This window comes from Drosophila rhopaloa, unplaced genomic scaffold (genome assembly GCF_018152115.1).
Source record: "Drosophila rhopaloa isolate 14029-0021.01 unplaced genomic scaffold, ASM1815211v1 contig_163, whole genome shotgun sequence".
NCBI lineage: Eukaryota > Metazoa > Arthropoda > Insecta > Diptera > Drosophilidae > Drosophila > Drosophila rhopaloa.
In genome coordinates, this window is record NW_025335043.1 from 7,492,092 (window position 1) to 7,519,460 (window position 27,369).

Below are 27,369 nucleotides of genomic sequence, written 5' to 3' on the forward strand. Positions count from 1 at the left end.
GATGACCCAAAAAATCACCCACGCCCCATTGTGTAGGCCTACTAAGTGGCTTTCCATGTTCGGCTGCAGTTTTCGCGATTTAACCATAAATCTTGCCACCACAAACATGGCCAACGCCTTTGGCCCGCAGATCGAAATGTGGGTCAACTATACACAATATATTAATTTTTTAGTCACATGGAAAGTAGAACCGAAATAAACAAAAATCTAAGGATCATCAATTGATGCGGCACACGTTGCTCTCGCTCTTCGATCGCCTCCACTTGCTGCGCAACTCGTGGCGGGGCATCCTCATGGCCTGGACCTCCGAGGAGCAGGTGTCCGTGGTGCTGGCCAAGTGGAGACGGGCCGATCCGAAGCTGTCCAGGCTGGTGGAGCGATGACAGATGCGGACATTGGGCATGGTGCGCTTCCGGATGCAGCCGGCATTCTCCCAATTATTCTGGATGATCTCGCGGGCAAATTGGGCCTTGACCCGTTGCTTGTGGTGGCGATTCCAGAGCGGTCCATGGGGGCAGTTCTCCCGGGTCCAGCGACGGGCCTCCCGACAGCCCATATAGGAACTCTCTTTGCTGAACGTCTTCGTGTCCAGCATGAAGCCACGATTGCCCAGCAGCCCGAAGCCGAAGTCAAAAACATTGCGTCCCAAGTTGAGAGGATTGGCTCCATCCTTGGACTTAAACTTATTCGGACCGACGGGATCCAGAGGTCCCTTGGTCTCCTGGTAGAAGCGACGATCCATCGCAGTGCAATACGGCCAGGAGTCGAAGCAAAGCGAGCCATGATCCATCACCTCAAAGTCCACGGGCAGTGAATCGTTAAACTTCATTTGATCAATCGTCTTCAGCCTGCCATGCCTGTGGGTCACATGGTAGGTGATTCCCGAGGGATCTGGTATTTGAATGGTGCCCCTGCCGTGGAAGCGATTGTTGAGGAATTCTCCCGTGTAGCGTGTGCCATCCGGATACAAATAGACCCCAAATTCCTGCATGCCCAATTCATTGCTGGTCCCAGCATATCTGGCTCCAGTCAATAGGATATCCACTTGCGTTATGGACGTTTTCGGCGTCCTCTGGGCCATTTTCACTTTAACAACTTTTGTATTTGGTGCACCGAAAAGATAAGTACAAAAATAATGTGAGACCTTCAAGTCTTGTGAATGCTGAGTGATTATTCCTGGCAATGAAAATAGTGCATATTTTCGATTTGTATTTTTGAAGGACTACTAAGATTTGATTTATTATTTCTGTTCAGAAGCTTGAAACGCATTAAAGGAGACATTACATATTCTTGATCCGCAACACCAGACGAATTAATATAGCCATGCCCAACTGTTTCTATATTGTTCTAAATGCTAGAGACTTGAAACTTTCGCCATCGTCATTTTATATAAGAACGGCGAACAAATTTAACTAAAATTTCGGATTTTTGATCAAAACCTTTTTAAATATCTGTCACATGAATTCGTTATAAAATTTGCAATCGAGTGGCATTCACAGCTAAAAAATTTCATTTTGGTCGGCTTTTCGCCAAAAATGACAATGTAACCCCTTATGAAAAAAGCCGAAATCCGGAGATCCGGAAAAATGCACTTTTATTTCACAGTTCAAAAATTAAAAATATAAACTCTCTCATCGTTAAAAATAAAAGCAGGTTCGCTATCCATTTATTTACCACAATCTAATTGAGATGCAAAAGATTTTACAAAATTAATGTGCAGGTAAGGGGCATTTTTATTTAACTTTTCTATAGACTTCTAGTAGGAGATGCCTGTCCTTTGACGGATCCAATCCAGAGCGCTGGTGATCCTGGCAAATCCAGCAGGCAAGCCCAAGGTGCAACCGTTGGAGGCCACAAAAGCGGAGATTCCCACCAGAGTGGATCCCTGTTTGGTGACCAGTGGACTGCCGGCGTCGCCGAAGCAAGTGGACCTTCCATTGGGAGTGCGGGTGCAGAGAATCTGGTCAGAGACCGTGGTGGACCCATAGAAAGAGGTGCACTCGGAGTTAGTCATTATCTGGAGGTCCACGCACTGCAGCCAGTCGGTTAGTCCATTGTTGAAGGTCGTGACACCCCATCCACAGACACCTGCCCACCAGTTTTCGTACCGCTGGGATCGATTGCTCAGCGAAGGCAGGGCAACCCGGTTGACCCGATTGCTGAATCCAATTCGGGGGATTCGGACCAGAGCAAGATGCTGGCTTCCGGTCACATACTCGCTGGAGCCCACCGTCACCGTGAACTGGGCCTGACTCAGCTTCGTGGCTCCAAAGTAAATGGTCACCCCCGAACTGCCGACCAAACATTGAGCGGAGGTGAGGATCCAGGTGTCGCCAATGATGGTACCACTGCACCAGATGTTGCTCTGTCCAAATGCCATGCCCACTACATAAGGCGCCTGTCCTTCGTAGGCCGGGCTTCCATTGGTGATAATGTGATCGGGATCTCCTGTTTTCTCCGTAGTAGCTGATGCGATGGCTACTGCCCATGCCAAGAAAATTACCAACAGCTTCATGATTCCAAATAAAAGTGGTTGCTGTTCGGATTCAGTAAATGGCTTTATTATATAGTAATTCCCTAGGGTGGGTAATTAGGAAAAGTTAACTTTTTGCACATTAGCGCGATTTGTTTTGGTTATCTTGGGACTTAAGGAAACTTACTAATTAAAGTTGCCAGTGTGTCTTAATACATATTATTTAGGTAAATTATACAAAAAACTATTATAGCCATTAGCTGGAACCATTTAGTGGGTACTCTAAAAATAAAATGTTTTACTCTATTTATTTATTTATTATTTTTACTTATACAGTTACCGATTTGACTGATTATTAACTAATTTGTTGTTTGTAAATAACTGAAACAAAGCCATGATGGAAAACCATCGTTTGTTGCGTAATAAAAACAAATGAAGAAAGTAAATAATTGATTCCAGGTTGATTTGTGAGAATTATTTTTGACCGTTTTTAGCATTTTTCATATGGGGTTTTAGCATAATTTTGCTCTAAAAGCAACAAAATAAGACGCACAGCTTAATAAATGACTTTTTTGTGTAGCTGAGGACCTAAACTATTTATTCCAGGTTGATTAGGAAACATTAATTTTTTGACCGATTTTTTTTGGCAAAAAACCGACCAAAATGAAAGTTTTAAGCTGTGAATGCCACTCCATTGGAAATTTTATAACGAATTCAACGAGGTATGGCATTCCAACATGTGATCATTATTTCCCAGGGTTTTGATCAAAAAACCGAAATAAAAGTGCATTTTTCCGGACCTCCGGATTTCGGCTTTTTTCATAAGGGGTTACATTGCCATTTTTGGCGAAAAACCGACCTAAATGAAATTTTTTAGTTGTGAATGCCACTCGATTGGAAATTTTATAACGAATTCAGCGAGGTATGGCATTCCAACTTGTGATCATTATTTCCCAGGGTTTTGATCAAAAAACCGAAATAAAAGTGCATTTTTCCGGATCTCCGGATTACGGCTTTTTTCATAAGGGGTTACATTGCCATTTTTGGCGAAAAACCGACCTAAATGAAATTTTTAGTTGTGAATGCCACTCGATTGGAAATTTTATAACGAATTCGACGAGGTATGGCATTCCAACATGTGATCATTATTTCCCAGGGTTTTGATCAAAAAACCGAAATAAAAGTGCATTTTTCCGGACCTCCGGATTTCGGCTTTTTTCATAAGGGGTTACATTGCCATTTTTGGCGAAAAACCGACCTAAATGAAATTTTTAGTTGTGAATGCCACTCGATTGGAAATTTTATAACGAATTCGACGAGGTATGGCATTCCAATATGTGATCATTATTTCCCAGGGTTTTGATCAAAAAACTGAAATAAAAGTGCATTTTTCCGGATGTCCGGAATTCGGCTTTTTCATAAGGGGTTACATTGCCATTTTTGGCGAAAAACCGACCAAAATGAAAGTTTTAAGCTGTGAATGCCACTCGATTGGAAATTTTATAACGAATTCAACGAGGTATGGCATTCCAACATGTGATCATTATTTCCCAGGGTTTTGATCAAAAAACCGAAATAAAAGTGCATTTTTCCGGATCTCCGGATTTCGGCTTTTTTCATAAGGGGTTACATTGCCATTTTTGGCGAAAAACCGACCTAAATGAAATTTTTTAGTTGTGAATGCCACTCGATTGGAAATTTTATAACGAATTCAGCGAGGTATGGCATTCCAAAATGTGATCATTATTTCCCAGGGTTTTGATCAAAAAACCGAAATAAAAGTGCATTTTTCCGGATGTCCGGATTTCGGCTTTTTTCATAAGGGGTTACATTGTCATTTTTGGCGAAAAACCGACCAAAATGAAAGTTTTAAGCTGTGAATGCCACTCGATTGGAAATTTTATAACGAATTCAACGAGGTATGGCATTCCAACATGTGATCATTATTTCCCAGGGTTCTGATCAAAAAACCGAAATAAAAGTGCATTTTTCCGGATCTCCGGATTTCGGCTTTTTTCATAAGGGGTTACATTGTCATTTTTGGCGAAAAACCGACCAAAATGAAATTTTTTAGCTGTGAATGCCACTCGATTGGAAATTTTATAACGAATTCGACGAGGTATGGCATTCCAACATGTGATCATTATTTCCCAGGGTTCTGATCACAAAACCGAAATAAAAGTGCATTTTTCCGGATCTCCGGATTTCGGCTTTTTTCATAAGGGGTTACATTGTCATTTTTGGCGAAAAACCGACCAAAATGAAAGTTTTAAGCTGTGAATGCCACTCGATTGGAAATTTTATAACGAATTCGACGAGGTATGGCATTCCAACATGTGATCATTATTTCCCAGGGTTTTGATCAAAAAACCGAAATAAAAGTGAATTTTTCCGGATCTCCGGATTTCGGCTTTTTTCATAAGGGGTTACATTGTCATTTTTGGCGAAAAACCGACCAAAATGAAATTTTTTAGCTGTGAATGCCACTCGATTGGAAATTTTATAACGAATTCAACGAGGTATGGCATTCCAACATGTGATCATTATTTCCCAGGGTTTTGATCAAAAAAACGAAATAAAAGTGCATTTTTCCGGATGTCCGGATTTCGGCTTTTTTCATAAGGGGTTACGAATGCCACTCGATTGGAAATTTTATAACGAATTCAACGAGGTATGGCATTCCAACATGTGATCATTATTTCCCAGGGTTCTGATCAAAAAACCGAAATAAAAGTGCATTTTTCCGGATCTCCGGATTTCGGCTTTTTTCATAAGGGGTTACATTGTCATTTTTGGCGAAAAACCGACCAAAATGAAATTTTTTAGCTGTGAATGCCACTCGATTGGAAATTTTATAACGAATTCGACGAGGTATGGCATTCCAACATGTGATCATTATTTCCCAGGGTTTTGATCAAAAAACCGAAATAAAAGTGAATTTTTCCGCATCTCCCGATTTCGTCTTTTTATTTATGAAAGTTCGACTGGATTCTTGTATTTTAATTTACATCGCTTGCCAAGTTAATTCATTCATATTTATTGGGTTTACTTCTGAGCTCGTGGCTATAATTACTACAGAGCAACAACTAAAATTTTTAATTGGAAACGACGTACATTAAAACACATTGATCTAAGGGATCTACAATTCAAATATGGAACGCGTCATGTCCATGTAACTATTGTGGCGTATCAGATTGGACTGCACCACGTTGATGTTGTCCGCCGGTCGCTTCTGCATCATGGTGTGGGCCGATCGATAGGCATCCGTAACGTTAATGGGCAGTGATTGCTCCCCGAAACTCTCCGACTGGCAACTGGAGGCACCTCCCGATTCCGGATTGCGCACATCCGAGGTACTCGTCCATTCGCGGGGTCCCGTAATCTTCTCCATTTTGGCGCAGGGATGGAGCTTCTGGTACTCCTGCTGATCCCGCTGCCGTTTGTCCAGCATCCTGGCGTAGGCACGCACACACATCTCCGTTTCGTAGGCGGGATCGTCATTGCGCACTGAACGCAGTGGAGCGGTCTGCAGTGGCTCCTCCGGATGACCCCGCTGCTTGGTCAGTTTATGATAGTACCGCTCCCGATGCACCTCCCCATTGGGCGCATAGATGGCAGTGCGGCGCATCTGCGTGCGCTCCGTGGCCAAATTGTTTGCTATAATGTGTCGGCAAAAGCTCGACGCCGGCTCACTTAGATGTGCGGTGCGAGCCTTCCGGCAATGCCGCTTGATCCAGTCCTTATCCCGCTTGCAGCCCACATACATGGTACCGCGGAAGGGACCCGGGCGGTCCGTCAACCAGCAGGTCTTACTGTTGAACAGGCCCTCCTCCACATCATAGCAATGCGGCGGAATATCGCGCGGCAGCATTTTGGCCGTTATGAAAGCGGTGGGTCCCACCGGCTGTTGGCCATAACGACGCTCGGAATGATAGCGCCGATCGCTGGGCGTCAGGTAGTCCCAATCATCGCACTCCAGCTTCGAACCGGCGAACCGGCCCTCGACATGCAGGCCGTCGGAGAACCACATGTCCTCCACCGTCACCAGACGACCATGCTCGAACTCACCCTTGACCGTAAAGCGGTACGGTTGGGCCAGCCGCAAGTGCCCATAGCCGTGGAACTGACCCTGGTGGAACCGGCCGCGGTACTCGCTCCCATCCGGATAGCGATAGCTACCGAATCCGTCCATCACATTCACCAGCTTGTCCCAGGCACCCTCATAGCTGCTGCGTGTGATGAAGTGCCTCTGCTGGGTCTCCGCGGTCAAATAAGACATTTTCGTCCGTATCTAGAGCTGGGTGGAGCTCGTTTTTAGGCAGAGAAATTTTGTGTATAGTCGAAGCAACCAAACAAACTCGAACGTGCCAACTGACAAACTCCAGCTGACCCACTCGAACTCGCCTGGCTTGTTGAGATTACGCATCAGCTTTATGACTAAATAAATGTTTGCCCCCCAAGCCACACACTCGACCCATCCCCATGCCAAACTGGTCGAGTGCAGAGTGTCCAGGGTGTGTCCACCGCATCCACTCGGTTTCGGCCATTGTCGCATGTCTGGCCTAATGAACACTGGGATACCCTTGTGCCCTGCGAAGTTTGCTGTGTGATTTGCTACCTGCTACTTAAACAGCCAAGTGATTTAACTTGTTTATTAACTCCCATAAAGGAGAAACCACTAGCCATCTGAGATTTTGCATGCTTAGCTCGAGCTTACCATATTGAGTAATTAGGCTAAAGTTTAACCGAGAAACCACTCTTTTGATAAGTTTACTTAATTAGGAACCTTTACTGGCAACAACAGATTTGAATCAAGGCGTGTTACAATTAGGTTACAGGCGAAAATCACTCCTCATTGTCGTAAAACTTATTTTCGAAACTTAAGTAAAACGAGGACCGCACATTAGTAAAGTTATTTTTTTGGCAACAGTTTTCCCTAATAAATATAAAGCTTTAAGACTTGGAAACAAAACTTTATGCTAAAAATATTTATTTAAATTAATTAAATTATATCTAATAAGAAAGGCATTCTTCCACCTGTTAGATACTTATAATAATAAGAATAGTATTTTATGTAAAACAAGAGGATGTCAAAAAGGGCATCACAAATTCTTACAAATTTGTAAGAATTTGTAAGTTTAAGGGTCTACAAATGAGCTCTAAAGTGTATGTTCTCCATTTTAAAGTCTTTCTCAACGCCAAATGCTTAAAACAACATTTTTTGGTTTTCGAATAAATTTATTGCACACAAAAATCTACCATATTTTACCGTAAAGAGTAAGGTTTTTTTTGTCCCACTCTAATGTCCATCCATTCTAATTAAAATATTTTATTACCTATTACCAGACACACAGAACGTATGAATTATGTCTGCCTAACAGTGTATATATAAAAGATATAAACTAAAAAAGCTGTATTCATTTATTTTTGTTTAAAACCTACTTTTTAGCTTTTCCAGGGAAAAACACGGGTCTTATTAAGCAAAGCAATTATTTTTTTGGATTAGTTTTTATAATTCTTTTCTGGAACCCCAACAAGCGCATTTTAAGTTCGCCTTGACTTAAGAAATCCTTCACCTGGCTACTGGTGGGGGCTAAAAATGATTTTAACGGCCAACTGGTGCTCGCTGCATTGCTTGACCGGGCCAAAAGCGACCGCCAGTTAAGTGCGATTGATGTTTATGGCCATTGGCAGTGGCAGTGGCAGCAATTGCTGCAGCTGGGTGCTGTCCCGTCCCATTCCCGGGATGCCTCGGGCTCCGTGGCCCATGTCGTTGGCCTGGCCAAATCGTAAGCACTCCCCGGCGGGCCGTAAATCATGCTCACTTACCTCACTGTTGGCGCCAGTGGCCACGTTGCTGTTGTTGCCATTGCTGCTGCTGCTGGCCACGCATCGGAAATCGACGGAACCACCTGATGAGCGTCGCGGTTTGCCGATGTCGAGGCGCAGAATTCCCGGCTTGGGGCGACGGGGAGCTGGGGCCGGCGGGCTCTGCACCCAGTCGGCGTTACTAAACCCCGGAGCTCCAGCGTCAGCTCCAGCTCCCGCTCCTGCTCCAGATGGCCCCGCCGCTTCGTTGGCCTCGTTCTGCATGGCCAAAACCGAGCCAAACAACACACACTCACACACACACACACAGAGAGACTGGGAAAACGCGATTATTCACCGCGCACACGTCCGCCGTGCAGCGCCAGCGCGAACTGACTACATCCGTGTCCTGGCCAGGACTTGGAAGCAACAATTACGCGCGCAGCCACGGGCACTGAAAATAAAATGTGAATTAAACGCGCCACCCACGCGATAAGTGTCAATGGATGTGAGTGTGTGTGTGTGTCGGTTTTTCCCATGTCCTGCCAGTTCGCCAGAGGATGACGTTGGACAGGACACGCGGCACTTTCAACTGTTTCTCCTGGCTGTCACCGACTGGTCTCACATGACACAAAGTGAACTTCCTGCTTTCAGGGTCATCGCGGCCTACCTCTGTGTAATTATGTCTGCCGCTGCCCCAAAAAGTGTCAACAGCTCGGCCCCGAAAAACAAAATATCGCATGTCCCGTTCGCCATGTGAGAAAGCGCCATTTTTCATTTTCACTTTCACTTTTCATTTTTATATTTTTCGCCTTTCCATTAGTGCGTTGCGTTGGCTTGTGTCCTTAATTATGAGCGCAGAAAAGGTGCCTTCACTTTGTTTTCTAATTGTGATACCCAGCATTGATGGGGTATCTTAGTTTTTTGGTCGGGAAACTAATTTAGAAAAAATTTATTATGAATTTGTATAAAATCTGTGTAAGTGGTTTGTTTAGAAAATAAATGAAGAACGTATATTTCTTTAAGGAGTTTTTTTTTAAGGGCTCTAACTTTTCTTGACTCGCAAAAAAATATATAAAACCCCAAAAAAGAAAGTTTATGCACGTATTTTTGCAAGTTTTCCAACATGGAATTTTATATTTTTGACCTAGTAGTAAAACTACCTCTTTTTCTGGGTTTTTTCCTTTGAATTGGCTGTTAACAGCACTTGTTGTATTGAAAAATGGGTGTATTACCCTAGCCAATTGCTAGCAATAAATATGTTTACGCTAGCAGCGAATTTTCAATGGAAAACTCCCCATAAATACTTACGAAAGCTGAAAATATGTGTTCTGCCCAGTGGGGGGTACCTCCAATTCGAGCCAATGCCGACTGCGTAGATGGTATCTCCACCACGACGCTCCCACTTGGCCAGAATGCGCTTGTTAGCTGGCAGGGCCATTCCACACAAGAGGAGCCAGCCAAGCCCACCTGCTGGGCTGTGCTGCTCCTCCTGCGGCATGTCCTCGCATATCCTGCATGTCCTGCCCCTGCTGGTATGCAATGCCTTTCTATTACATGCAAAGCGCGTTAAATTAATTGAACTGTAAAGTGTCAGCAGCAGCGGCGGCAGTGGAAATGGCAGGAGCTGGATAAGGACATGTGGCCCAGCATGTTGCATTTAATTTTTATTATTTTCACTTTATTCTATTGCGCTGAACCAGAGCAACTAATATTAATTTAGCTTGGGGTAAAAGTAGCTTATGAAAAAGTTTTCCTATTTGTCGCAAATGTTTGTGGAATGCATGGTTGTGTGTGATGTATGCATGTATTTGTGTATCCTGGCTTATGCTTAGTGCAAATTTCAGTTTCAGTCTCAAAAATCGTTTGCATAAATTAACTAAAAACCATTTTACGTAAATTAATTTTTGTTTTTTTTTACTTGCATCTATAAATTTCGTGTCTAAATTGCAAATGTCATAAAATCGTTAGGAGAATCGTCTTTTCATTGTGATGCCAGGCAGTAAACGGAAGAGCTACCAAATAAAGCAATAAAAACTCGACAGAGTTTGATGATGATTGAATGCCATTTGGCCGGTTTTAACTCCACTCAAATTTGAATTGCAAAATTTCGCCTACCCTCCGATGATTGTCACAGTGTTTCGCAGATGTCTCTGCATATTCAACTAAGCTTAAGATATCTGGTTTTACTATCCCTAACTTAACCCATCAAAGTTGATGTACTATCTGCTGGGTGTACGACACCTTCGTTGCTTTCTAACTAAAGTAGTACCTAGCTACCTTACCAACCCCGCATTTTATAGCCAACGAATCCCCATAAATTTCAAGTAAATCGCTTATACGCCACGTATGCCGCAAGCTCGGTTTGCACTTGCCACAGCAGCTGACTTAAATTTATAGAGTTACCCAAGCCAAAAAAAAAAAGGGGAAAGGAAAGGGACTGCCAAGCGTAAAAGTAAAATCGATTTATGCATAAAAACGGTGAAGCCGGCAAAAATTTATGAATAACAAACATTTGATCTTTTTGGTCCTGGCTGCAGGAAAAGCTCCTTCCTGCGTTTCCTGCTTTTTGTGTTGTCTTTAGTCCCATCTCTACTGCTGCTGCTGCTGTGGTACTTGCCTTGTTGTTTGCTTAGCTTAATAACCAGTTTTTCTCGTACACGAAAAGTTGGTCAAGTTAAGCAGTGAATGCTCTTTTGGCTTCTGGCAGTGGGTGTTTGTAGGTGGGCTACGTGGCGTATGATTAATGTGCGTGGTTTGTTCGCTTAATGAATTGGCTGGCTGCCGCTTGGCCAAATACTTCCATTTCGTTAATACTTAAATACACATTGAGCTTACGTTTTATGCTCGCTAATTGACTTATGTCTGTATGCCTGTTGCATGGCATCTCAATGAGCATGTCGTTCGTTCCGCTTCGTTTGGGTTAATTTGGTCCTTTAGTCTATTGGTTGTTCGTACTGGCTAGCTATGCCTACGCAAATATATCAAAGCTACACTTAGGGCTATGCTAAAAACTCACTTAACAGCTAATAAACGCACACATTACGCAAATGCGAGGCTGGCCCGCCGTCCTCAGAACGTTGTCACTTTGCCCAGCCGCATGCCGAGCAATTTACGACGCTTTTTGGCGCTCAGCTTTGTCCAAATGGTGCTGCTGCCCTCCACCAGCAGAAATTCGTCGCATAAATCATCCGTCTCCTTGGCAATGCCGCCGTAGAAATGATCCTCCTGATACTTCTCGGAGCGCGAGTCGCCGGAAACGAAGCCGCTCTCCGGTCGCGACAAGGAGGCGGTGTGCCAGGGCAGTTGTTGGAACCATCTCGCCACTTTCGCCGTCGACGATAGCTGCGGGAAATGGGAAATGGGAAATCGGTGGGTGTGGGAGCGTTAAGCGGGTGAGTTGGGGAATACGTAAAGTCAGTGTGTAAATTTATGCAAATGAGTTATGTGCGCAAATTGCTGCCCACCAGCGAAATCCGTAGGCAACGTGGGGACAGAAAGAAAAAAAAAACAAACCGGAAACCAACTACCGAGTAGAGTGAAAAATGGCGACACTTGTTTTTGCTGCTGTTTTCTTATGCCACGGCATCGTTTTTCATTTATCCAGGGGGAAGTTCATACACTGGCCACCACTGGGCCCAAGGGGCGGATGCTTAATGCGCTTAAAAGTATGCTGCATGTTTTTGTCGGAAAAGTCATTAGGGAAATTGCCCAGCCTGGCGTTAACTTTCAATTATTAACGACAATGCATAAACCGGATCGAAAAAGTCGCCAAGGAATTTTACATAATTATGCGATTTTTATTATTATTTCTGTTGTCTGCCGTTCATTTTTGCTGCCTGTATTCCATATTCAAACGAATATTTGAAATTGTAATTTACAAATAACTCTGTGACCTGGCAACTAATTAATTCATTTCACATAATTATTGCTCTTTTGCGGGGAAAGCCTATGCGGGTCACGCATAAATTGAATTAAAATACAACAATTTACAAAAATAACAGTATCGAACTTAACCAGTTTTAGACTAGACTCATTAGCTTAAACACTAGGTGTATAGATATAGATTTCATTTAGGGGAGAGAAAATACTTTCAAACGATTATTGTGAACTTGAGTAAGTTTCTTCGTTGCTGATATGCTAAGATTATGTTTCACAAATACTTTTACTTAAGGTTTGCTGCTGGCTGCTGAAGCTAACCCAACATCAAAGGGTTATAAACTTTGACTTTGGCACACTTTGAGCTAGATAAATAATGCTAAATAGATATATTTTACACTTAAATAGGGTTTGAGCTGGGCAAATAATTGGCACATTAAACGCCAGCAATGCTAGGACACCTAAAATGCATAACTAAAGTAGGGTTTTTTTCTCCTAAATTAATACTGTTCCACCCACTCATTCACTCGATCCTCACGCTCACTATCTCTATGACCTGGTCCACTGGGAGATTTGAACTCCTCTCATTTGGTGGTGTGCCTGGCCCAGGTGGTCCTCTGCACCTGGCTCATCATCTGGCTGCGATTGGGCACCTTCTCGCTGGTGCTCCTTGTGATAAAACTGGGCGTGGCCGATAGCTTCCGCTGGTGACCCGCCTCGTCGGTGACCCTCAACAAAACCGTATTGAATCGCGTCTCCCGACTGCTGCTGCTGTTGCTGTTGCTATTATTGTTGTGGCTCTGGTGGCCATTGCTGCTCCCGGGACTTATGTTGTTATTGCTGCTCCTCAAACGTGGCGAGGAGGGCGAGTCCAGGGTGGAGGAACTCCGACTGGTATCCCTTGTACTGGTGGATCCCCCACAGGCCAGGCCAGCCAAATTGCCATTCGAGACCGCTGCCTTCAGCTGCTCCTCCAAATTGTTCAGATTCTGCTCGATGCTCAGGCGAATGTCCTCGTTCAAGGACGAACTGCCGGCAAAGGAGTTGCGATTCATGGTGCCCAAAGGAGAGGGCGTCAGTGCACCCGTTGCCGCAGGTGAGGTGAGGAAATTGAAACCTCCAGCTCCACCAGCATTGTTGTTGGGCGTGGCTGGAGTGCAGGACAGGGGATTCACATAGAAGAAGGAGTTGTGCGGCGAGGCCGAGGGCGTTGGCTGTCCCTGTCCAGGATTAGCATTTAAATTCAGGGACTGCAGGCGGTTCAGCAGCTCCTGGTTCACTTGAAACAGATCCTTGGACAAAGCATCCTGTTGCTGTTGCTGCTGCTGTTGCTGCAACTGATTGCTGATGGTTTGCAACGCACTCATCGACGGATACGGACTACTGCCGCCCGCCACGGGAGGGGGCGTGGCTGGATTCGGTACCGCCGGCGTTTGTTGTTGCTGCTGTTGCTGTTGCAAATTCTGGAGGTGCTGGCTCTGCTGATTCAGACCACTCAACTGGTGACTCAGCGAGGTCAACTGCTGATTAATGTTGCCCAGATTGCTGATCTGCTGATTGATCGTGGCCAGGTTGTTGTTGTTGCTGGTGGCCTGCAGCAGCAGTTGCAGCTGCGATTGCTAATCGAAGGGGTGAAAGGTCACAGGGCATTAAGTACATGAGCACTCTCAATCAATAATATTAACGAGAACGCACAACGCACAACGAAAAGGGGCAACTATATAAACACTCGTGCAAAAACAAACGGCAGCCAAGAAAAACACAAATAAAACATGCAAAAAGGACGCACAGCTGGGATGGGTTCGAAATCAGCGCAAATTTACGATCGCATAACTCAAAAGCTTATAGAGCGTAGATGATGGGCCCGTGGGCACTCACCTGCGGCGCCATTCCGATGTTGGCCGACGTGAGTCCGGCACTCTGCTGCTCGTTGTAGGCCCCCAAGGAGGCCAGGTGCTCCAGGAGCTCCCGGTTCTGCTGCAGCAGTTGTTGGGTGCGCGCCTGGAATATAATAGTATTCCAAAATTATCATTATTATCCCCTTCAAGAGGTGGTTATCCCCCCAGACACCCACCTGCGCCTCGATGCGCGCATTGGTCTCCGAAATGAGCTGCTCCCGCACCATCATCAGTTGACCCAGAGCCTGGCGCGTTTGCAGAGCCTGTGCCTCCAGCTGATCCTTCAGCTGGGTGATCTCAGAACGCGGCGAAGAGGGAGAGCCTGGCGACTTGTCGTCCACATCGCACTGGAAATACAAAGATAAAATTAAAATTTTTCAAGTGATTATTATTCATTCACATCATTAACATTCAGGTGTGTTATTTATTGGTAAGGAATGAGATTTTTTCTTTAAGGCAGGCTTGCACCTTGTGAAGTCAAAAAAATCAAATTTTTTTTTTGCAGTTTCGGATACATACATGTTTTAATTTTACTCTCCTAAAATTTCAAGTCGAAATCTCTTGAATTACGAAAGTTATCGGCCGTTTGGTGGACCGGTGTCAAGCGCGTTGCCATTATAGTGAAAATTTTCAAACGCGTTTTTCTCGAAACCATGTTTTCCGAGTTGGCGGAAGTCGTACAAGCCGCAAAAATTGAGCAATCGTCATGAAATTTTTTATACATGTTCCTCAGAAGTATGTGCATGGTATAGACTAGGATCTTTTGAAAATATTAAAAATTGTTTATTTAAAAAAATAATGAGTAACGAAAAAATGAGGAAAAAACCGATTTTTTTTTCAAAAGCTCATAATTTTTGCATTTTTTATGTTTTTTCAAATATCCTAGTTCAAGCCATGCGAGCAAGTGTACAGATTAAGAATATATTCGTTTTTTGCGTTTCAGATTATTTCTTAAAATTCCAAAAAATCCGCCATGAGGACGAGTTTTTCGCGGACATGCCGCCATTGTTCGGTACTCCCCCTCCCCCTTCGCTTGGATCGCACTCAAAAAAATTGTGTAGCTTCAATAAACTGTACCCTACAACTGGCTAAAATTTTATTCCCACACCTACCATACTTTCCAAGAAATAAATTCCAGAAAAAAATCAGGTTTTGGGCGCCAACAAGGTGCAAGCCTGCCTTAAGGTGAAACCCGCTATCTAAAAGACAGAAAGCTAAAATTTTAAAATTAAAAATATATCCTATAAAAAACAAAAAGATATTTAAAACATTTAAAATATCTATTCTTATTTTAAGTAGACAACATTTTAAAAAATCTAGTGTAAAAGACCTATAGCTTTCAATCTTAAAAAATAATACAAGAAAACATTTATTTATTTCTTCTTATTCTTAAGGTAAGGTCAGACTCTCTATTAATTTAGCTTATTTTCTGTGAGAGCCAAGACTGTTCAAAGAAAATGTGTTTTTCAAAATATAATAAACATTTTTATATTTTCTACGAAAACTTATGGCTATTCTAGACACTTTCTGCTAAATTATTTATGAGCCTGAACTTTCGATTAATAGTCACATTTCACTTTCACATTCTTGTGTCCAATAAAAAATTAATATTTGTCCCGTGCTTTCCCCATAAAAAAATAACATGAGAATGTTTTATTGTGAAGAGGCTATTAAATTGACATAATTAAATTTAAACTGGGCTATTTTACTCTTTACAAACGGGATTCCTTTATTTTATTCACCTTTCAGCCTTGACAGTATTCGGGGGCAAATGAAAAGTTATTGAATCTGAATATTATTGTTTTTATTTCAGCTTGTTTACCCTCTCCTGACCGCATTGTTAGGTAAACAAATGCGAAATATTATTTTATACATTATGACCTAAACAGAAACGCCAGCAATGGGCCACATTGTATTTGATTTCATTTCAGAGATTTTGGCTCATTAAAATTCGGCAGCGCCGGCATTTTAATTGCCCTGCCAGGATATGGCTGTGATTTTGCTTATTATTAGCGGCCCATTTTGCAGAATGATTATGATGGACATAAGTTACTCACCAGCAGGCTGTTCGATTTGCGTAGACTCGAATGCGATGGCATTAGCTCCAAGTGGCTCGGTCTCTGCGGCTGCGTGTGGCTCAGATCGGGCGTTATGGCCAAGTGCTCTAAAAATAGTAGAGAAATGGTGGAATTGTGAATTGAATGGCCGGCTAGGTGAACATGTGGGCCGTGTAAGGCCCGCCCTCCCATTTGTCAAGGTCGCGGGACACCCACGCGGCCCACCTGGTGGTCTAGTGCCCCACGATCTGTTTTGGCGGCCACTTTCGCGCTTAATTTCCCATTAATTACAGCGTCTAGAGTTCAATATTTGTTTTGATTATGCTGTCTGTCCAATAAATAATGAAACAATTATCTACAGCCTCGCGCGATCGCTATGAAGATGATGATTATGGGTATTGGATAATGAGGATGGGGCGAACGAAGTTCACTTCTGTATTCGGCTGCCGTTTCAATTTGATTAGTTGGAAAATATTTGAGAAAATTTGTTCCAAGAACTTGGCGAACGTTTATATAAAGGTATATACATAGAAGTCGGTAAAATTTTGCGGTTCGGTTTCGTTTCGCACCTGGGGCACGTGTTAATTGGCGATGAATTGCTACAAGCGTTGTAAAAATCCTTCACAGCATGTAAATTAATTTGCCGTTTCAGATGGTTTTTAACACCGAACATTTTGGCAAGTAATTAATGGAATTCGCTGGCATATTCCCTGCAAATATTAAAGAAGAATTTCCACCCTCGCAAACACATGTTTCTTGGTTTAAATTTAGATACCATCTTTTGTAGAATTTTTACAGTCCAAATGACCCATTTCGAGGAATACATCATAATCAATTAGAGAGCAGTTCGAAAAGGCCCGACAAAACAGCTGCAAAGCGGTTCTGTGACATGGAACAACAATTAGTAATCCAAATGTTCAGATTTTACTTATAGCCAATCTATATTATATTGTGATTTGGGTATATTTTGCAAATATCCTAGCCAAAGATAATATACGATGTGTTGATTAACGTAATGGCGTGCTTATTACGTATACGACCTGTGGTCGCGGCAGGCCAAAAACAACAAGCAAACTTTGTAATTTTAGTTTTACTTGTTCTACGGTAAATACTAGATTTGGTGAAACGTAGGTTACAAACTACCAGAACACTATTAAAATGTTGGTGTTTTTAAATGTAAGCTATTTTTGAGTCATGTAAATTTTGTAAACTATTTTTGAGTCAGATTTTAAGTTTAAGTAGACTTGTTCTTTGTGGTAGAGAATTTAACAATTCAACACATTTGAAAAATGAAATTAATAAACTATAGGACCATATTTCGCTATATTTATTTTCAGGACTTGTACTTATATTGCTTATTGTTTTTTTTTCATATTTTATTAGTCATTGCTAATGGATCTTTTTTTGTTGGACTAAATAGGCCCTCCCAACTTGTGGCATAAATTTAGTAGTCTAGGCTAGGGTATTCAACTTTGCACCCCGTCTAACTAATCTTTTCGATCTCAGAGGAATGGCACCCAGACATAGACAAACACACGTGTTCATAATTCATTATGTCAGTGCCGAATCGCTGGTTTTGGCTACTTAAAAGTCAACCAGCGCAGACGGAGAATTACTATATAGCGAATATTACAAGACTGCAGAGCGTGAGGATGAGATATTGAAATAAATAAATTATTTTTGGCACACGACTTCAGGGAACGCCCACATACTCTGTTGGCCACCACGTGAGAGTTCCATGGTCTCTAGTGTCGCCTGGCAACAAATTCGGTTTCAGTTTTCCCGGATCCAATGACTCGGTGATGCCATGGTTATGATGGAAGTATCAGCAAATAATCCATCCCCGATAAGTAGCTACCTTGTGCGCCACCTATTTTCCACCCCACTTGGGCGTTATTTATATTTATATTCTCAGAATTTCTTGCGAATGATGTCGCTGGATGGTTTTAGACAAAAGATTGCAAAAAGAATTGCTTTTTTTCGTGAGGTTTTCAATATTATTTTTTCAGCTTATTTTTGGCAGCAGCAACGCGTTGATGACGTCAAACTACGCCTTGCCTGTGTAAGAGTGTGTGAGGGGAGGGAGGGGGGTGTGGAGGTGATGAGGAGGGGGGTTGGCAAGATGGAAAACCGCATGAAGATTATTGAAAATTGAAGCAATATGTGGAAATTGCTTAACAGCGTCGAAGTGTATGTCGAAAGCTCCTGCTTCTGTTCTTGGTTCTTTTATTTTCGTATTTTATTTTATTTTTTAATATTTTTTCTTCTCATATGCGCAGTCATCTTTTATATTGTACTTTTTACTTTAGCAGGGGTTATTGCCAATCGCCTGTTCAGTGCGTATGTACACTCGTGTATACACAGTATATATATATGTATTATGTCTGCAGTTGCAGTTTGTATATTTACGGAAATAAAGTGAAGAAAACACTGGGAAATGTTAAACAAAATATACAAAATGCACCATCATTTTGAAAAAATAAACTATAACTTAATGAACTTCTTCGGATTTTCAAGTAAAATCATTTCCATGATAATTTAACTTTGGTATGTTTCCTATTGTGGTTAATTTAAAGACTTAACCATGAAATGCTCTCACTTCCCTTGGCAACCTCCATCCCCGGAGAATAAAATGCAATTTAAATGCAAATGCCTCGCTCGCCGCATCGAACTGAATTTGAAATTAAGGAGCAATCATTTGCATGGGAATGCAGAAATGAATAGGAAACTAATGCGACCATCGTCCAGGCTGCAGGCTCCAGAGATTCACCCAGGAAGCGGATGACTGCGATGACAGCCAGAGCTTTTCATTTATTTATTGGCCAGGCAACGAACGACTTTTCCCATTTTTCACCCATTTTTCACCCAAACACCCATCCATTTCACTGAATTATTTTCCGACACTCACCTTTCTTGGGCGTCTCGTTGTCGCCAACGCCACCACGTTCGCCATCTTCGCTGAGCTGCTGTTCGCTGATCTGCTCCACGTCCAGCAGCTCCGAGGAGGATATGTCGGAGCGTTCGTCATTGGGTTCCAGGGAATTCTTATGAAGATTAAATTTGTGGCACACTTCAAAGGCTTGTCCCACGGTGCGAACGATGCGCATGGCCTGAGACTGCAACGGACGGAGAGAGACAGAGGGATTAATTTAATTGTATTATGGATGGCATACAGCGTTCCCCATTAAGACATAACCCAACCCCCGCTCCCCCTCTTCATCAACCAATACCATTGACAGCAATTAAGCCGCCGCTGCGCGTATTACGCATACGCCCCTTTGTCGCATTGAACCCACCTCCGGATCGCTCGTTGCACAGCCGCAGGAAATTGCATCCTTTGTGCGGTTATTGCATAAATTATCACAGTCCGCACCCGCTAAGACCCCCCTGCTTCGCTCCAGTGGGGAACTGCGACGCCTCTGTCTCGCCTGCCGCTGTTCGGTGAGGATGAGTGGCAGCATTTGGTCGCCGGCTATGATGGGTTCGCGGAAGGATAACTTCTTTCGCGGCTTGTCGGTCTTGGGTCGCTCCAGCATTATGCTTCCATTACCGCTATAGCCGCCCCCTCCACCACCACCCCCTCCACTGCTCAGGCTGGAGCTGCTGTGCTGATCGCTGAGACTCTTGCGCCGCTGCAGCTGATGACGCTGCTCGGATCGCTGGTGGAGGAGATGTGCACGTCGCAGGGCCTCCGGCGATGCCTCATAGTGATCCCCGGGTAAACGCTTGAACTTCAGGCGTGCCTTCAAAACATCTCCATTGGTTTGGGCAGCAGATGTGGAGGAGTTACTGGCCTTATGACTTGACTTGGCCACCGGCTGCTCCTTCTTTATAATATACACCGTGTTCTCGTCATCATTGAACAGTATGTGCTTGGGCTTGTGGTCTATATAGGTGTCATCTAGGAAACGAGCTGGCTGACCAACAGGACCCCCGCCTCCTGTCACAGGGGCCATTTCGCGCTCTACGCAACCAATGAGTTCACGGATATCCAAACTCTTGTTCCGCGACAAGAGCTTTTGTTTCTTCTTGTGCGATGGAACTGGAGATTGTGGTGGCTTGTCCTTCAGTTGGAGATGCTTATCCCCCACCAGGATATCCCGGATGAGGCCACCACCGCTGCGGAAGATGTTCTTGTGATAATGCACCTCCGAGGGCTTTTCAACAGGCGCCACCGAGGAAACGGTGGCCTGCTGATCCGCCTGCTGATTCTGCTGATTTTGCTGGACCTTGGCCATGTTGACCTTGCTGCGACTCCGCGTCCAGGGCAGAAAGTCGAAGGCCTTGGTTATGGGACTACGGGGAACGTGGGCGGAGCTGTCCGCGAGATGCGGATGGCGCTGCTTGTGCGGAGCGGCCATGACGAGGGTCTTCTCGTGCTTCATGGCCACAACAGCAGCTGGGCAGAGTTCGGTGATCCGCGAAATGTATCCACAGTCCGCAATCCACAAGGTCGTTAGCTCGCCAATTTGTCACTGCTCACTAAGTTCAATGCTGTTCAGTGGTGTTTTCACTTTTCAATCGGCCAATTAGTTGGCTATTAATTTCATAATTGCTTAGGGTTCTGTGGGTCGCTCCCTTGATCCAGGTTGTTCACACACCGCCGATGCGCCATTTTTCACACCTGCGAGGTGCTATATTTATTGTTTATGTTTCTCTTTGGCCCCTAGGCTGTTGTTTTTGATTCTGTTTCTTTTGCGTGTTCATTTATTTGTGTATTAAATTATTTGCAACTTTTCATGTTGCCTACATATCGGAAAAGAAATATTTTTGTTGGTTATTTTCCGAACATTTCTGCCGCATGCATGCCACAGATTTCTCATTTTCAGGCCAACCCCTCGACCAAAAAAAAAGAACACTGTCAATATGATGTGGGTATTGTTATGGTTAGCCAGCAAGCGAACTTTATGTCAATCATCAGGCGAATGATTTGCATTGGTTTTCTGTCAATGAGTCAGAGTCCTAGTTGCATTTTTATAAGCATTGAAATTTTGAAGGGGTATTATTTATAAATGTTTCGAAAAGAATATTGAACTCTTATTTTATTTTCCATCCACGTTTATATATAAAAACTTGTATTGACTTAAAATACTCTGAGCCTTCTAAAGACGTAATAAAATACCACATGATAAGTAAGACATCAATCTAGTAATTTATCTCAAAGAATTTAATTTATAAAGATGATAGCCTTAATGGATTCTTGTAGGATTGGGAGAATCATTTATGAAAAAGCTCATGCAGTCATCAAAGTTTATTTTCACAAATTTGCTGAACACTCTACTATTACTAATTAAGTCTAGGCTACTGGCCAAATAACTTTGCGGTTTCCCCTTTCAGAAGACTCTCGAGCAGAACTTGGCCAGCACTCAAGCACTTTGAAGGGCTACTTCAGTGGCGGCAGGTTGAGCACTCGCCTGAACGACATTAACAACACATCAATTTGAATTATTTTGACAAGCAATGACAGCACTTGTTGCGCAAGTTGGCAAACAAAACAGAGAGTGAAGCGAAGCATGCTTACAACATGTTCAATATTTGAATACTCCGGGATTCTAGACTAACTCGGCCATTTAACAGTTCTTTTTAAGGTATATTCACAAGAGGTGTCAAAACGTCTCACTTTGCCGTTTTATCAGCATTGCGTATACGCCGCGTGTGCTGGGAAAATCCGTCTTAGCCAAGGTGCCAACTGATTGTCTATCTCCACTGAGTTCGCACATATATCTCCCCAGTGGGACTTGTGCAATTTCACATAAATCAAATTGAGAACTATAAAAAGTAAACGGATAAAGTGTGTGGCAACTTACATTCGTTACAACAAAGCCAAAATGAAAACTTAAATAAATAAAAACGAAAGAAAATAAAAGAAAATTGCGTGGCATTTCGTGGAAAACTACTTGAAAATTGATGGCGTTAAGAATGACTTTGTTAGCTTTGTTTTATGTATTTATTTGAATTTTAATTTCCATTTTACTCTGCACAGCAATCAAATCCGTCAGTTTGTTTGTTTTGCCCGCGCTGTCTGTCATAAGGGAAAATTTTTACAGAAAAATCTTTGTGTCTGGTCTGGCTTTTTAGCACCGTTTTAATGGCACTGCCATTGCCATTGCCCCTGCCCCCGATCTCTGCCTCCATCTGGCCGACTGGCCGGTGTTTACTTGGGCCATAAGTCGTCGGTGGTCACGATGCCACAGCTGCAGGCACATGCCACCGCATATGCCACTTCCGCAGCTGCAGTTAACCACAGTTTAACACAGGGAAAACTGCAACTCGTAAATTCTGCACATTGTCACGTGGTCAGGATGGTTGTTGCCTCATACGCCCCTGTTATTCTGCCCCCGCGCTAATGAACTTCTCATTAGTCATGCAGGCTGCGGCACTTGAAAATTTAATTTACATACTGGCCAGAAAACCCATAGTATACCCGAAAATACGCATAGAATATAAACTTGAGTATTTTTAATTTGCCTCTCGAACAAAGCGAAACACCTGCCCGCACTACCTGTGTCTTTTCCCACAGACTCTCCCCGAACGTTGTTCGATTTTAGAAATACTTTAAAGTAGGCTATTAAAATAATGGATCTATTTTGGCTTGAAATGCAAAAAAATAAAAACAGAAACGAAGCAAAACAAAGCGAAACGAAACGAAACGACGAGGGCAGCCATTTTTGGGAATATGAAAATGGAAAAGAGGGGTGAAAGAACAAGGTACGTTGCGGTTTTCCCCGAGGCATTAGCTTTGCCAATTCCACAGACAACAGGTAAATTAGAAATATTTCCCCATTCCCTATTCAAAACTTGAGAACAAAGTTATGTTCATGAAAATATTTGTACCTATACTTTATGTTTATTTGAGATTTTTCAGCTGTCAAATTTGCCTTAGCTTGTTTATTGTACCAATACGAAATATAGATATAAATAAATAAGCTTAGCAGAAAAGAATCGTAAATATTTCAACCAAAATATCACGTGTGCGTTAAACTTATTGACCATAATTCTATTTATTTATACGAGTCTCCTCATTTCCTTGTACTACCTGTGGTGCGAGTAGCTCATTAACAACTAATATGCATAAACAGTAAATTTTGGAAAAGTGTACGTCACTGAACTAAGTTTGGATATGAATGAATTCGCGTTGCCTTAAGCCAGCACAGAAATATACTTTCACTTAATGGTACACTCTAATTTTTGTTTTAGTAAAGTCGTATTACTGTCCGCACTTTGCAAACTTTTTTCAAGTGGCCTGTGCTGCGGCTTTTCTCTGGTAATTAATTTTCCAGTCAATTTTCTGCTCTCGTGGCTCATTATTCAATCCTTAGCATTGTTTAAAAGTATTATTTGTGTTCTTTTTGCTGGCCACAAGCGTTTAATGGCGTCAGCAGTCCAAATGGTAGAAAAAACCAATGACAAAACACTTTTGGGACTTTATTCCTAGCAACGATTTCTTTCTTTCACAATTTGAAATATTTAATTTTACGGCTCGCTGGGATTGGATGATCTATGGGTACGTTAAAATATTTTTCTTAAAGCTGTGACATGTCATTGCCTGAATTTATTTCTCTTGTATCGGATGATGTTGTGTTTTATTTATTCAAGGGGATGTTTTGCAGGTGGCAGAAATATCGGTTTGAATTAATTAATTCTTTTGTTGTTAGTTGTTTTTTTATAAACACTTCACTTCACTGACATTCACGCACTCATTGCATAATTTTGAATATTTAGATATGAAGTTTTTAAATCACTACACGTCTGCAAAGGCGCGCCGTCTAGAACGCACTGGACAAAGACCGAAATGAGAGAGAAGATCGCCGATCGATAGATCTTCTCGTAGCCGGCTAAATGGAAAAGCTTTTCCCAGAGCTTTTCCGCTCAGCTGTTGGCCCGATCGTTGGCTACATGCTGCGTTTGTTTTGGTTTTGCTTTGGCTTTGCCGTTCCAACGAGGCCCATATATCGAAACGATCAACGAAACCCCCTGAGGCCGGTACAACGCGGCGTATGTGTGATTGCAGCTACTCTTGTGACGTCATTGCTTTGTGTTTCGCGGAAGTAAACAATGGGGCTCCTCGCTTCTTTCGACCATTTTCCGTTGCTCCTGCTTAGCCATTAATCATACACTTTTCATCGCTTTGTCGGGCCGTGTTTGTGTTCATTCAGCTTCCAAATTGCGTTGCATTTGGATGCTACTTGAATAACAAATGCCTGGTATATCTAAGCCTCAGGTGCAACGGAGCTTTTTTTCTGACGCACGCGGCGTATGCGCGATTTTAGACACGTGCAGGCGACGTGTGGCTGATAATGCCCCTGTAGCCATCCCCCTCCCACCTCCTGGCCTTAATTTCTTGTGTCACTTGTCAGCCATTTCGACAGCCAAAAAAACATCGACTGCCCTCTGATGTATTGGAATTTTTCCCCAGAAACCCGCTTGTTAATTAGAAAAGAAAAAATAGAAATGCCAACTTGACATTGTCTACAGACTGAAGTTGAAGGCCAGCCGATTATACCAAGAAATTTGCGTGGTTTGTACTCTCAAGAAATAAATTTGGAACATTTCTGACTTGGAATTAATCAAAAACCGCATTCGGTACGAAATCAAAGCAAATGCATTTCCCCCAGGCGAACGACCACAAAGTAAAATCTGATTTATTTATTTGGCAAATCTCGGCAATAGCTTAATGAGGGGCGATGTCGCCCCGCGAACGGGAAAATCTATGCCGATCCACTGGCCATATAACACGGAAATGGACGCGCCGGCTGGCCAACCCGACTGATGGACAGTTGCGCCTTACTTATCGCCGGGTTTGTTTAGATCCCAGTGCGCTGTAATGGCCAATGAAAAATTGGTCTAGACTGGAACAGATTGACAATGAAAAATAACCACGAAATCATTGGTTCAATAAATAGAAACCGAATGGGAGAATTAACAGGGAAAGTGACTCAGCTTCTTGTAAAGCAAACTTAAAAGTTTTGCATTTAGACGAGAGTTTTAGCAAATTAAATCAAATTATAAAGATTAATTAATTGGTAAATTCTATAACATATAAATAATACCTAAAATTTGTTTCCTAAGTAATTTGTCAATTATTCCGTATTCAAAAATATATTAAATTAAAATTCAGTTTTGCATCTTGCCATTTATAGTCACTACGAATTAATGGAAACTAGATCAAATATAGCGCAATTATAGCACATCTAATAAACTGCACTTCGCTCTTTATAGCGCACACATATTTTTTTTGTTTATTTGCTAGTTGTTTTCGATTCGGTTTTCCAATGCTGGATACTAGCCAAAATTATGCATACGTGTAGACATTTTGCACAAGACCAGAGTTCTTATTTTTAGAGATTCCATGGGTGGCAGTGCGGGGCGTAATGTCAAGTAAGTCACATGTAGCCTGCATTATGCGAATTGCGGTCATAAACATTTCATTGGCCGAAGTAAGAGGAAAAGCCTAAAGCAAACGGAGAGTCTCACCTTTTTGTGACTTTTGAAGACGGAACACTTGAACGTATCCGTGCTGGCATCGCGCGCTATGTAGCTGAATATCTTGAGATCGCTGCTGTCGTGGGACACGTAGAATATTCTATAGATGGGATGATTGAGCAACTCGATTTCCTCGGGGTCATTGGTCCAGTTTTTTTTCTAAACATTAAGTAAATAAATTATATGAGATAAATGAAACATTTAGCCCGACATTGACTTACTTTTCGACGACGCTTTTTGAGCACTACGCGTACGCCATTTACCGATATGTGGATGGTGACTTTTCGCTTCTTCAGATTCTGCACTTTGCACTCGTACTGTAGGGGAAGAAAATGGAAAGTGAAATTTGAATAAGTTTTCGGATACAAGCGAAAGTGGGGCCACGTAATTCCAGAATTTTCAATTAACATTTGACTGCCTGTGACGGCTTGCCTAATGGCAAAGACATGACAATAACAAGCGCCAAATTTACCACGTCTCCTCATTCCCCATTCCCCATTCTCATCGACTGACAGACAAGGCTAATACACAGTAACCCACATACTCACACACACACACACCAAAGTCTACTGGGCTAACACGGTTTAAGCCAGGGCACGCACGACTTCTCGAAATGAAGGAAAAGGGAAAGAATAAACAAGCCTCGTTACTTTTTATGCTACTAGAATGGTTTTTCTTTTTAGCCAGCTTCTTTTGCCTTTTGGCCATATATGTAAGTGTAATCAAAGTATGTGACGCCGGCAAACAGAGAGTGTTGCCTGCTTTTTGGAGCCGTAGGGGGGAGATATTTAAAACCGCCTTCAGCCCGGATAAAAGTTTCTTTAATTGGCAGCCGGAGATGCAAGCATCCTATGACATAGCATGTGGGCGAGGAAATTCGTTAACTTTTCAACTCGCCAGGATTCAAAATTCATTTGCGTCCCACGCGGCGTATGCTTAATACTCACCCTTATGCGTCGCATGGCCTGGACGATTTCGGCTCGAGTATTGGGTCGCGGCACCTCCTCCCAGCCAACAAACTGCAATAAAAGAAAACAATTATTATTTGTAATTTTTTATAGGTCAAACAAAGGAAAGAAAAGCTTCTTAAAAGCCTAAATAAAAACAAGTTGCACCCCATATTTTGCCTCTGAAAATTCCCCAAATATATACCAAAATTGCACCAATAAAAGTATTTTAATATAGCAACCACAAGCGATTCTGTTGCCAACAGCCTCGTCACAGTAAACTGCATTCCTATTTTTAGTTGGTCTTATTTTCTAAATTCAAGTGACGATCTGCCCTTTGCCAAGTTCTTCAAGGGGAATGTTCTATCAGTTACTTAACAAAAATATACTTTTCATTTCGCTGTCAGTCAGCAATATATAAACTTAGTGGCTTTGTGAAAATTTATGGCCAAAAATGAATGCAAACTGTGGCGACAGCAATTGTTTGAAAATAAAAATTACAATTTTAATGCACAATTTTTGTCTTGTTTGCGTTTTTTCTATGCAGCTCAAGGATAACAAATGCGTAGATATGGACCTAGATTTGCGAATTTTATTACAGTGACAACAACAATTTAAATGCGAAATGACATGACAACAACCACAATATACCGAGAGTGAGGGAGAGATGATGCCATCGTCGACTGACAGTGACAAAATGTGCATGAGATAGCAGTCACGCCCTCATCGCCCCCCATTCCGCAATTTATATACATTTATATGCATACAGACACACTTTACACTTTGCCGAACAATAAAAATAAATATACCCATATACCCATAGT

At 42.5% G+C, this 27,369-nt stretch overlaps 5 protein-coding genes across 10 annotated transcripts in view; 1 reads left to right on the plus strand and 4 right to left on the minus strand.

The window, feature by feature from the left end:
* Positions 1-137: 137 nt before the first annotated feature.
* On the minus strand, positions 138-1,224 carry LOC108042178 (MORN repeat-containing protein 5). The gene has a single exon (XM_017120341.2). The coding sequence runs from the start codon at positions 1,079-1,081 to the stop codon at positions 218-220; it is 864 nt and encodes a 287-aa protein (XP_016975830.1). The 5' UTR covers positions 1,082-1,224; the 3' UTR covers positions 138-217.
* A 485-nt stretch (positions 1,225-1,709) lies between these two features.
* Positions 1,710-2,518, minus strand: LOC108042179 (serine protease 1). Its single transcript, XM_017120342.2, has one exon. The coding sequence runs from the start codon at positions 2,513-2,515 to the stop codon at positions 1,757-1,759; it is 759 nt and encodes a 252-aa protein (XP_016975831.2). The 5' UTR covers positions 2,516-2,518; the 3' UTR covers positions 1,710-1,756.
* Positions 2,519-5,490: 2,972 nt separating this feature from the next.
* Positions 5,491-7,034, minus strand: LOC108042176. The gene has a single exon (XM_017120340.2). It carries the CDS (start codon positions 6,750-6,752, stop codon positions 5,613-5,615), a length of 1,140 nt encoding a protein of 379 aa, XP_016975829.2. The 5' UTR covers positions 6,753-7,034; the 3' UTR covers positions 5,491-5,612.
* A 1,113-nt stretch (positions 7,035-8,147) lies between these two features.
* On the plus strand, positions 8,148-8,739 carry LOC108042156. The gene is made up of 2 exons (XM_044457732.1): positions 8,148-8,578; positions 8,613-8,739. The coding sequence occupies exons 1-2, from the start codon at positions 8,148-8,150 to the stop codon at positions 8,737-8,739; spliced, it is 558 nt and encodes a 185-aa protein (XP_044313667.1).
* A 1,196-nt stretch (positions 8,740-9,935) lies between these two features.
* The window catches only part of LOC108042170 (capon-like protein), a 47,897-nt gene continuing 30,463 nt past the window's right edge, over positions 9,936-27,369 (minus strand). For 2 of the 6 annotated variants that reach the window (XM_017120324.2, XM_017120325.2), the window contains exons 3-10: positions 26,546-26,617; positions 25,820-25,915; positions 25,590-25,757; positions 19,024-19,231; positions 16,116-16,222; positions 14,235-14,405; positions 14,039-14,161; positions 12,061-13,779 (exon numbers count right to left, since the gene is read on the minus strand). In XM_017120324.2, coding sequence (XP_016975813.1) covers positions 12,745-13,779; positions 14,039-14,161; positions 14,235-14,405; positions 16,116-16,222; positions 19,024-19,231; positions 25,590-25,757; positions 25,820-25,915; positions 26,546-26,617 — 1,980 coding nt within the window. In that variant the 3' untranslated portion in view covers positions 12,061-12,744. Of the gene's footprint in view, positions 11,627-12,060; positions 13,780-14,038; positions 14,162-14,234; positions 14,406-16,115; positions 16,223-19,023; positions 19,232-19,411; positions 20,862-23,802; positions 23,890-25,589; positions 25,758-25,819; positions 25,916-26,545; positions 26,618-27,369 lie in introns of those variants that run through there. The other 4 variants (XM_017120327.2, XM_044457655.1, XM_044457654.1 and 1 more) reach the window with 4 other exon arrangements.

Excerpts from the sequence above, each read along its gene's own strand:
- LOC108042178 (XM_017120341.2), bottom strand. The coding sequence starts at position 1,081 with ATGGCCCAGAGGACGCCGAAAACGTCCATAACGCAAGTGGATATCCTA.
- LOC108042179 (XM_017120342.2), bottom strand. The coding sequence starts at position 2,515 with ATGAAGCTGTTGGTAATTTTCTTGGCATGGGCAGTAGCCATCGCATCA.
- LOC108042176 (XM_017120340.2), bottom strand. The coding sequence starts at position 6,752 with ATGTCTTATTTGACCGCGGAGACCCAGCAGAGGCACTTCATCACACGC.
- LOC108042156 (XM_044457732.1), top strand. The coding sequence starts at position 8,148 with ATGTTTATGGCCATTGGCAGTGGCAGTGGCAGCAATTGCTGCAGCTGG. Across the intron at positions 8,579-8,612 it reads TTCTGCATGGCCAAAACCGA|AGAGACTGGGAAAACGCGAT; the intron begins GCCAAACAACAC and ends ACACACACACAG.